At 37.3% G+C, this 12051-nt stretch overlaps 2 protein-coding genes across 2 annotated transcripts in view; one reads left to right on the forward strand and one right to left on the reverse strand.

Annotated features, from left to right (window-relative positions):
- Window positions 1–540: 540 nt before the first annotated feature.
- eny2 (ENY2 transcription and export complex 2 subunit) lies at window positions 541–8906 on the reverse strand. The gene is made up of 5 exons (XM_062047136.1): window positions 8822–8906; window positions 8655–8725; window positions 5210–5280; window positions 3369–3443; window positions 541–824 (listed from the first exon to the last, which is right to left on the reverse strand). The coding sequence occupies exons 2-5, from the start codon at window positions 8720–8722 to the stop codon at window positions 748–750; spliced, it is 291 nt and encodes a 96-aa protein (XP_061903120.1). The 5' UTR covers window positions 8723–8725; window positions 8822–8906; the 3' UTR covers window positions 541–747.
- A 156-nt stretch (window positions 8907–9062) lies between these two features.
- nudcd1 (NudC domain containing 1) overlaps window positions 9063–12051 on the forward strand; it is a 60241-nt gene continuing 57252 nt past the window's right edge. Inside the window, exon 1 of the mRNA XM_062047135.1 lies at window positions 9063–9298. Within this exon, the coding sequence (XP_061903119.1) occupies window positions 9184–9298 (115 nt within the window). The 5' untranslated portion in view covers window positions 9063–9183. The remainder of the gene's footprint in view (window positions 9299–12051) is intronic.

Here is a 12051-nt window from a genome sequence, read left to right on the forward strand (position 1 = left end):
TAATTTGGTTTTCATGTCAAAAGTATCGTAACACACCAGGTTCAGAGTCCCAAAAGAGATCAGAGGAGAAAGTGTGTATACTTTATATTTATATCCTATTCTAACAAGGTTACTATCAAAAAGACAATGCCATTTTGTAAAAAAAAATTATTTAAAAATCAGACGTCAACCTTTGAAACTGAAGAATGATATCACATAATGTGCTCAAGGGTTAAGGCAGAACAAATTAAAATATTTTATTTTTTAATAAAAACCTCTACTCCTTGAACCGTCTAACCTCTGGAGGAAAGCAAGCGTGTCTCACGGCTTTGTTTTTTTCCCATCATCCCTGAGGGAGCGCGCCACTGACAAGAATTTTCCCACAATGCAACGTCGAGCGACATTCCACCTTTTGTTGTTTGCGAACATTTAATGTCACCTCACGTCTCTCCGAGCGGCATTTTTGTCATTATCTTCCACGACAGCCCTCGCCGCGACCGCTGACATGTCGTGAGGGCGTGTCACGCGTCGACGCCACGGCCAAGGATGACAGCCTCCCGCTTACCAAAATAGGCCTGACTTTTATTTGTTTTTGTCCAAAAGAAAGAAAACTGCAGCATTGACACAACAGAATCAAGCCGTACAAATATTAAAAACACTTGTGTCGCGGTGAGAATGAACATCAGTCGAGGTTTTACTTACGGATCTATCTATAGGGGCGGGGGAGGGGCGTAAAAACGAAAAAAGTCTGGACGGCGGTGGCGATGTTCACAAGGCGGCATGTTGAGCCAGGAACGCTCGGATTCTCTGCAGGAGCTCTTTCTTCACGCTGTCGGGAACCAGCGCTGCAGAAAGACACACGTTCTTAGACACAAATCAGTCTTGAATGTGGAGAGTGAATAAAACGCTTCTTCTTACCCGGCATAAAATGTGTAAATGGTAAATAAAAAGAGAATACAACAAATCCTTTTCAACTTATATTCAATTGAATAGACGGCAAAGACAATATATTTCATGTTCACACTGAGAAACGGTGTTATTTTTGTCAAATATTAGCTCATTTGGAATTTGATGGCTGCATCATGTTTCAAAAAAGCTGGCACCAGTGGCAAAAAAGACTGATAAAGTTGAGGAATGCTCATCAAAGACTTATTTGGAACATCCCACAGGTGAACAGGCTAATTGGGAACAGGTGGGTGCCATGATTGGGTATAAAAGCAGCTTCCATGAAATGCTCAGTCGTTCACAAACAAGGACGGGGCGAGGGTCACCACTTTGTCAACAAATGCCTGAGCAAATTGTTGAAGTACAAAATTTCTCAAGCAGCTATTGCAAGGAATTGAGGGATTTCACCATCTACGTTCCGTAATATCATCAAAAGGTTCAGAGAATCTGGAGAATTCACTGCACGTAAGCCATGATATTACACACCTTGGATCCCTGCATCAAAAATCGACATCAGTGTGTTAAGGATATCACCACATGGGCTCAGGAACACTTCAGAAAACCACTGTCAGTAACTACAGTTGGTCGCTACATCTGTAAGTGCAAGTTAAAACTCTACTATGCAAAGTGAAAGCCATTTATCAACAACACCCAGAAACGCCACCGGCTTCGCTGGGCCCCGAGCTCATCTGAGATGGACTGATGCAAAGAGGAAAAGTGTTCTGTGGTCTGACGAGTCCACATTTCAAATTGTTTTTGGAAACTGTGGACGTCGTGTCCTCCGGAACAGAGAGGAAAAGAACCATCCGGATTGTTCTAGGGTGAAAGTGTAAAAGCCAGCATGTGTGATGGTATGGGGGTGAATTAGTGGCCAAGACATGGGTAACTTACACATCTGTGAAGGCACCATTAATGCTGAACGGTACATACAGCTTTTGGAGCAACGTTATCATGGACGCCCCTGCTTATTTCAGCAAGACAATGCCAAGCCACGTGTTACAACAGCGTGGCTTCATAGTAAAAGAGTGCGGGTACTAGACTGGCCTGCCTGTAGTCCAGACCTGTCTCCCATTGAAAATGTGTGAAGGCTAAAATATGAGAAGGGAGACTGTTGAGCAACTTAAGCTGTACATCAAGCAAGAATGGGAAAGAATTCCACTTCAAAAATGTGTCTCCTCAGTTCCCAAACCTTTACTGAGTGTTGTTAAAAGGAAAGGCCATGTAACACACTGGTAAAAATGTCCCTGTGACAACTTTTTTGTAATGTGTTGCTGCCATTAAATTCTAAGTTCATGATTATTTGCAAAAACAACGTTTCTCAATGTGAACATGAAATATCTTGTCTTTGCAGTCTATTCAATTGAATATAAGTTGAAAAGGATTTGTTGTATTCTCTTTTTATTTACCATTTACACAACGGGACAACTTCACTTGCTTTTGGGTTTTGCAGTTTGACCCATAAACTAACCCATACATTTGCTGACATAACTAAATATCTCCATCATGCCTTGATTTTAGATTTTCAGGACTGATGGGGATCCAAAATACATGATTATGAAACATACACACAATAAACATGATTATAGGACATACACACAATAAACATGATTATGAAACATACACACAATAAACATGATTATAGAACATACACACAATAAACATGATTAAAGAACATACACACAATAAACATGATTATGAAACATACACACAATAAACATGATTATGAAACATACACACAATAAACATGATTATAGGACATACACACAATAAACATGATTATAGAACATACACACAATAAACATGATTAAGAAACATACACACAATAAACATGATTATAGGACATACACACAATAAACATGATTATAGAACATACACACAATAAACATGATTATAGAACATACACACAATAAACATGATTATAGGACATACACACAATAAACATGATTATAGGACATACACACAATAAACATGATTATAGAACATACACACAATAAACATGATTATAGAACATACACACAATAAACATGATTATAGGACACACACACAATAAACATGATTAAAGAACATAAACACAATACACATGATTAAAGAACATACACACAATAAACATGATTATAGGACATACACACAATAAACATGATTATAGGACATACACACAATAAACATGATTAAAGAACATACACACAATAAAGATGATTAAAGAAAATACACACAATAAACATGATTATAGAACATACACACAATAAACATGATTATAGAACATAGGACATTTTACTCGGTATTTTGCAGTATTGTCTCAAATACATATCTCTTTCTAAAATATACCGGTGTAACTCGTAATACCGGTATACCGCCCAGCCCTACGTGTGTGTGTGTGTGTGTGTGTGTGTGTGTGTGTGTGTGTGTGTGTGTGTGTGTGTGTGTGTGAAGACATTTGTGGTCACCTCGTCCTTTGGGTGTGATTTCCGTGACCAGGTCCTCCACTGTGACATGCTCCAGGCCCTTTTCTCGGATCACATCTGGAAAGAGACAACAGAGTATTTAACCGGCCGAGTGTTCCTTATGTGATATGATTGTTCAGTTTGAAAGTTAGCGGTCGGATATTTTGCCCAAGACTTTTTGTTTTTATAAAATGTCAGTGTTTTTGATTGTAAAGTTGTTATAATAGGATATAAACATAGAGTATACACATGTTCTCTTAAAACCCTTTAGGGCCCCATTGACTCACATTATAACTGCTCATTTTACCAGACTGTAATCCTGGTATATTACTATGCTTTTTAAATGAAAACTGGATGGATCTCATTCTTGCCTATTAAAAATGTAAAAAAAAAATATTATTTTGGTGTGGCATTAAAAAACAATGCAGACAATATGAAGCCCTCTAAAAAACAATGCAGACAATATGAAGCCCTTTAAAAACAATGCAGACAATATGAAGCCCTCTAAAAAAAACAATGCAGACAATATGAAGCCCTTTAAAAACAATGCAGACAATATGAAGCCCTCTAAAAAACAATGCAGACAATATGAAGCCCTCTAAAAAACAATACAGACAATATGAAGCCCTTTAAAAAAACAATGCAGACAATATGAAGCCCTTTAAAAACAATACAGACAATATGAAGCCCTCTAAAAAAACAATGCAGACAATATGAAGCCCTTTAAAAACAATGCGGACAATATGAAGCCCTCTAAAAAAAAATGCAGACAATATGAAGCCCTCTAAAAAAACAATGCAGACAATATGAAGCCCTTTAAAAACAATGCGGACAATATGAAGCCCTCTAAAAAACAATGTGGACATTATGAAGCCCTCTAAAAAACAATGCGGACAATATGAAGCCCTTTAAAAACAATGCAGACAATATGAAGCCCTTTAAAAACAATGCAGACAATATGAAGCCCTCTAAAAAAACAATGCAGACAATATGAAGCCCTCTAAAAAACAATGTGGACATTATGAAGCCCTCTAAAAAACAATGCGGACAATATGAAGCCCTTTAAAAAACAATGCGGACAATATGAAGCCCTCTAAAAAACAATGTGGACATTATGAAACCCTCTAAAAAACAATGCGGACAATATGAAGCCCTTTAAAAAACAATGCGGACATTATGAAGCCCTCTAAAAAACAATGCGGACAATATGAAGCCATCTAAAAAACAATGCGGACATTATGAAGCCCTCTAAAAAACAATGCGGACATTATGAAGCCCTCTAAAAAACAATGCGGACATTATGAAGCCCTCTAAAAAACAATGCGGACAATATGAAGCCCTTTAAAAAACAATGCGGACAATATGAAGCCCTTTAAAAAACAATGCGGACAATATGAAGCCCTCTAAAAAACAATGCAGACAAAAATGTGCCAAAAACTGAGTTATCGTGTGTCACCTATGACGTCGCACATCTAGTTTTATTGTTTGTACTCACTGGGATGGTTGTATCTTTCAGCACGAGACTTGTCTCCTCCTTGACCTGCTAAATTCAACATAATCTCCACTCCTCGGATAAAAAATGCTGAGCAAACAAACAGCTCTCTGAGTCTTGCTAGCGATGTTATTGGGCCGTATGGCCGTGTGTCACTACGCAGGAAAAGTAGTTCCTCGGCGTTAGCTCTTACAATACCACTGGTTAATAAGCAGATGACTTGTATTGGTAGCCGCTTCTTACGAGCAGTTTTTTATTATTTAAAAATACATTATTTTGTCCCACATAGGGTGGTGGATGATCGGCAAAAATCCAAAACGAGTGCAGTTAAGTCAACATCTTTCACGAGTACCTTTGCAATGAGCTTTCAGTTGATCCTTCCATCCACACTCCACCAGCTTTGCCCTGAGTAGCTCTTTCAACCTAAGGCGAGACATTACCCACAACATTAGGTACTTCGCAAAAGAAAAACACCTAAATCTAAATACCCAACACGACTGATAGGATTGTGTAAGCGTACAAAATACAGTCGCGATAAAAACTTTACACACTTGTAAAGAACATCATGTCATGGCATTCCAGTCATTTCTACAACTCTTATTGTTTTGTGATGTAGTGATTGGAGCACATACTTGTTGCTCACAACAAACATTCATGAAGTTTGCTTCTTTTATGAATTTATTATGGGTCTACTGAAAATGTGAGGGTCAAAAGTATACATACAGCAATGTTAATATTTGCTTACATGTCCCTTGGCAAGTTTACCTGCAATAAGCTTCTGGTGGAACTTTTGACCACTCCTCTTGACAAAATTGGTGAAGTTCAGCTAAATGTGTTGCTTTTCTGACATGGACTTGTTTCTTCAGCATTGTCCACATGTTTAAGTCAGGACTTAGTAGAAGCATTTAAGTCCCCTCTTAAAACTCATTTGTATACTCTAGCCTTTAAATAGACCCCTCTTTTAGACCAGTTGATCTGCCGTTTATTTTCTGCTCTGCCCCCCTCCACTGATGAAGCGTTGGCTGTCCAAAGTCGGGACCCGGGGTGGACCGCTGGTCTGTGCATCGTCTCTGTGCTGCTGACCTGTCTCCGCTCGGGATGGTCTCCTGCTGACCCCACTATGGACTGGACTCTCACACTATTATGTTAGATCCACTATGGACTGGACTCTCACACTATTATGTTAGATCCACTATGGACTGGACTCTCACACTATTATGTTAGATCCACTATGGACTGGACTCTCACACTATTATGTTAGATCCACTATGGACTGGACTCTCACACTATTATGTTAGATCCACTATGGACTGGACTCTCATACTATTATGTTAGATTCACTATGGACTGGACTCTCACTATTATGTTACATCCACTATGGACTGGACTCTCATACTATTATGTTAGATCCACTATGGACTGGACTCTCACTATTATGTTAGATCCACTATGGACTGGACTCTCACTATTACGTTAGATCCACTATGGACTGGACTCTCACTATTATGTTTGATCCACTATGGACTGGACTCTCACTATTATGTTAGATCCACTATGGACTGGACTTTCACAATATTATGCTAGACCCACTATGGACTGGACTCTCACTATTATGTTAGATCCACTATGGACTGGACTCTCACACTATTATGTTAGATCCACTATGGACTGGAGTCTCACACTATTATGTTAGATCCACTATGGACTGGACACTCACTATTATGTTAGATCCACTATGGACTGGACTCTCACTATTATGTTAGATCCACTATAGACTGGACTCTCACTATTATGTTAGATCTACTATGGACTGGACTATCTCACTATTATGTTAGATCCACTATAGTTATTAAAGTATTTATGATTCTGATGATGACTGGACTCTCACACTATTATGTTAGATCCACTATGGACTGGACTCTCACACTATTATGTTAGATTCACTATGGACTGGACTCTCACACTATTATGTTAGATCCACTATGGACTGGACTCTCACTATTATGTTAGATCCACTATGGACTGGACTGTCACTATTATGTTAGATCCACCATGGACTGGACTCTCACACTATTATGTTACATCCACTATGGACTGGACTCTTACACTATTATGTTAGATCCACTATGGACTGGACTCTCACAATATCATGCTAGATCCACTATGGACTGGACTCTCACTATTATGTTAGATCCACTATAGTTATTAAAGTATTTATGATTCTGATGATGACTGGACTCTCACACTATTATGTTAGATCCACTATGGACTGGACTCTCACACTATTATGTTAGATCCACTATGGACTGGACTCTCACAATATCATGCTAGATCCACTATGGACTGGACTCTCACTATTATGTTAGATCCACTATAGTTATTAAAGTATTTATGATTCTGATGATGACTGGACTCTCACACTATTATGTTAGATCCACTATGGACTGGACTCTCACACTATTATGTTAGATCCACTATGGACTGGACTCTCACTATTATGTTAGATCCACTATGGACTGGACTCTCACTATTATGTTAGATCCACTATGGACTGGACTCTCACTATTATGTTAGATCCACCATGGACTGGACTCTCACACTATTATGTTAGATCCACTATGGACTGGACTCTTACACTATTATGTTAGATCCACTATGGACTGGACTCTCACACTATTATGTTAGATCCACTATGGACTGGACTCTCACTATTATGTTAGATCCACTATGGACTGGACTCTCACTATTATGTTAGATCCACTATAGACTGGACTCTCACTATTATGTTAGATCTACTATGGACTGGACTCTCTCACTATTATGTTAGATCCACTATAGTTATTAAAGTATTTATGATTCTGATGATGACTGGACTCTCACACTATTATGTTAGATCCACTATGGACTGGACTCTCACACTATTATGTTAGATCCACTATGGACTGGACTCTCACACTATTATGTTAGATCCACTATGGACTGGACTCACACTATTATGTTAGATCCACTATGGACTGGACTCTCACACTATTATGTTAGATCCACTATGGACTGGACGCTCACTATTATGTTAGATCCACTATGGACTGGACTCTTACACTATTATGTTAGATCCACTATGGACTGGACTCTCACAATATCATGCTAGATCCACTCGACGTCCATTGCACCGGTCGCCCCGGTCCCCTCCAAGGTTTCTCATTGTCCAATTGGGTTGAGTTTTTCCTCGCCCTGATGTGGGATCTGAGCCCAGGATGTCGTTGTGGCTTGTGCAGCCCTTTGAGACACTCGTGATTTAGGGCTATAGAAGTAAACATTGATTGATTGACTTTGGGAAGGCCATTCTAAAACCTTCATTCTACCCTGATTTAGCCATTCCTTTACTACCTTTGACGTGTGTTTGGGGTCATTGTCCTTTTGGAACACCCAACTGCGCCCAAGACCCAACCTCTGTACTGATGATTTTAGTTTGCCTTGAAGAATTTGGAGGCAATCCTCCTATTTTCATTGTCCCATTTACTCTCTGTAAAGCAGCAGTTCCATTTGCAGCAAAACAGGCCCAGAGCATAATACTACCACCACCATGCTTGACGGTAGGCCTGGTGTTCCTGGGATTAAAGGCCTCACCTTTTCTCCTCCAAACATATTGCTGGGTATTGTGGCCAAACAGCTCCATTTTTGTTTCATCCGACATTACACGGACAAAGATAAGACCTTGTGGAGGAAACTCACGACAGCCATGACATGATGTTCTTTACAAGTATGTCAACTTTTGATCGCAACTGCAGTTCTCTTACCGCTCCCGTTCCCCCATTTCTATCAGCTTCTGGTTAATCGCAGCCCTCATCTGGGAGTCCTTGCTCATGGTCTGGCGGGGGAAACAAAACCACAAATAACAACATTTGAATGCGTCTACGCGGGGAAAGGAAATGTTTTATTTCGCACAAAAATGAGCTGCGCTTGCCTTTGTCGGGATAAATCAGCTGGGGGGGAAGCGCGCGGTCCTTCGCTAAAATACATCGACAGAAACATCGCAGCGATATTGTGGTTCCGCCTTATTGGAAGATGCTCAGGGAAACAAAACATATTTTAAATACTAATCAATTTTTTTTTTTAAATAAATAATTTGTTAAAATAGCCATAACTATGATAATTCACTGAGTAGTTAAAAAAACAAAAAACATACCGATTCCTCTTTTCCCAACTTCCGGTCCGCTGGTAGATGTCCTCGGCTTGAAATACAAAAACACGTCAGAAAACACTGCCTCTTCTCGTTTACTTCAATCAGAGCTTTAAATATTGATTGTTAAATTAAAGAATACGACCATGGCTGCGCCGAATTACTCCCTGAAGACCAACAGAGAGCTGTTGGACCCCAACTTTGAAAGTTACCGGTTGTCCCTGGACGCCATACCGACGTACAACGTAGAGCTGGACGCTGGTGAGGGAAGTTAGCATGGAACTGCTCATAATGCTGTTATCACTCTTTAAATCATCATTTATAATGATTTTATTAACAATGTATCACTGGGCACAATTTAATAATAATTTTAAAAAAAACAATGTTAATGTTTAGTCGCAATTTTTTAGCTGGCTAACTTAAACCAGTCAGGGGTTCAACTTCAAAGTACTGTAATGTCCGCCAAATTTTGAATTTCTCTACTAATAATGTTTTTCTGTACGTACACATTTCTACCAGTTTCATCTGCACTGCTATAAGCCTTCACATTTTGTCTCAATGCTTGGTAAACATATGGTGTTTAGGACATGGGTGTCCAAAGTGCGGCCGGGGTGTCGTTTACGGCCCGCAGCAAATGTTTCACCGGCCCGTAAATACTACTACTACAAATAAAAACAACACATAAGTGAAACAAAAGGGCAAAGATGTGTAAAATAGTGAGAAAAACATGTGAATGCAGACGCTAAAAACTCAGGATGCACAATTTGTTTCTTTTTGAAGCCGATACCGATTAATTTATTTGTATTTGTCATTTTTTGAATACACATTTAACTGTAGTTTGTGCACACCTTTCAAAACGTTGCCGTAGCGATGCAGGCGTTTCAGGTGGCTGATAAGGTTTGATGTGTTGAAGCCCGATGCCCCCCCCCCCCCCCCCCCCCCCCTTCGTGCAAGGTTTGCAGAAAATATAGTGCAAATATCGCACGAAATGTATGGTTTCGAAACAGTGTGATGAAGTCCCAAATGATCGACACCATTTTTTTTTTTACAACTTCGGGTTGGGGGGGTTCAGAGCTGTTTTTTAATTTAATCGGATTTGTTGGTGTGAAATGATAATTCCTCATATCGGCATGATAATATAAGTCTGATATTTATCATGCACCCCTACTAATGACACAAAGTTGACATGCAGACTATCTTTTTTATTTTGAAAAAATCTGTATTGTATTGGCTTTTAAAATGAAATATATCAATATGGCCCCTGTATCTATATATATATATATATATATATATATATATATATATATATATATATATATATATATATATTGTTGGAGCCAGTTGGAGCCTATCTATATTATTTATTTATTAATTGTTTGACAATGAAATCAAATAATGTCAAGAATGATGTTAATGAATTATTGGATGTTTTAGATTTCATTGTGATTGACTGATTGTTTTCAGCTGCTCACGCTCCTACTGGTGAGCCACTTCCTCCTCCTATAATTAAGAAGACAGGACAGCTGGGTGCCCTTTGTCTGTCTATCATGTTGAAGGAGTGAGGAGTGAAACAGTTTGTTTACCGCTAAAAAGGCCAAGGAAGCCACGCTAAAACAAGTTATTTTGAAGCCACGCTTAAATAAGTTATTTTGATTATGTTGAAAGTCAACCACGGAGAATATTTTTTGTTTGTGAAAATAAATTATGATCATTTGGAATCTAGAAATATCTCCGCGAGTGCTTATTAAGGAATTTAGTGAGTCAAACACCTCCTCCTCAAGACTACTCTGCATTACTTTATTTTATTTTTTCGAAACTTTTTTGGAACGCAAGAGTAGCCGTTACATATATATATATATATATATATATATATATATATATATATATATATATATATATATATATATATATATATATATATATATATATATATATAAACATATATATATATATATATATATATATATATATGTATATATATATATATATATATATATATAAACATACACAAACATACACATACACATATATATATATATATATATATATATATATATATGTATATATATATATACACATACATATATAAAAATATATATATACCGTACATACATGCATGCATACATATAAACATACATATATAAACATACATATATGTACATATATATAAAAATATACATATATATGTATAAACATACATATATAAACATATATATACTGTATATACACACACACACATATATATATATATATATATATATATATAAACATACACACACATATATATATGTGTGTGTGTGTGTTTATATATTTATATATATATATATATATATATATATATATATATATATATATATATATATATATATACACTACTGTTCAAAAGTTTGGGGTCACATTGAAATGTCCTTTTTTTGAAGGAAAAGCACTGTATTTTTCAATAAAGATTACTTTAAACTAGTTTTAACTTTAAAGAAATACACTCTATACATTGCTAATGTGGTAAATGACTATTCTAGCTGCAAATGTCTGGTTTTTGGTGCAATAGCTACATAGGTGTATAGAGGCCCATTTCCAGCAACTATCACTCCAGTGTTCTAATGGTACAATGTGTTTGCTCATTGGCTCAGAAGGCTAATTGATGATTAGAAAACCCTTGTGCAATCATGTTCACACATCTGAAAACAGTTTAGCTCGTTACAGAAGCTACAAAACTGACCTAACTTTGAGCAGATTGAGTTTCTGGAGCATCACATTTGTGGGGTCAATTAAACGCTCAAAATGGCCAGAAAAAGAGAACTTTCATCCGAAACTCGACAGTCTATTCTTGTTCTTAGAAATGAAGACTATTCCACAAAATTGTTTGGGTGACCCCAAACTTTTGAACGGTAGTGTATATATATATATATGTGTGTGTGTGTATATATGTATGTTTGTATGTGTGTGTATATATGTATGTACTGTATGTATGTATCTATAAAAATACATATATAAACATACACATATATATATAT

This window comes from Entelurus aequoreus, linkage group LG05 (genome assembly GCF_033978785.1).
Source record: "Entelurus aequoreus isolate RoL-2023_Sb linkage group LG05, RoL_Eaeq_v1.1, whole genome shotgun sequence".
NCBI classification, from domain to species: Eukaryota; Metazoa; Chordata; class Actinopteri; order Syngnathiformes; family Syngnathidae; genus Entelurus; species Entelurus aequoreus.

Coding starts and splice junctions, on each gene's coding strand:
- eny2 (XM_062047136.1), bottom strand. CDS start 8,722: ATGAGCAAGGACTCCCAGATGAGGGCTGCGATTAACCAGAAGCTGATA. Junction 5,281..8,654: donor GAAATGGGGGAACGGGAGCG/GTAAGAGAACTG, acceptor GTCTCGCCTTAG/GTTGAAAGAGCTACTCAGGG. Junction 825..3,368: donor AATCACACCCAAAGGACGAG/GTGACCACAAAT, acceptor GTCTTTCTGCAG/CGCTGGTTCCCGACAGCGTG.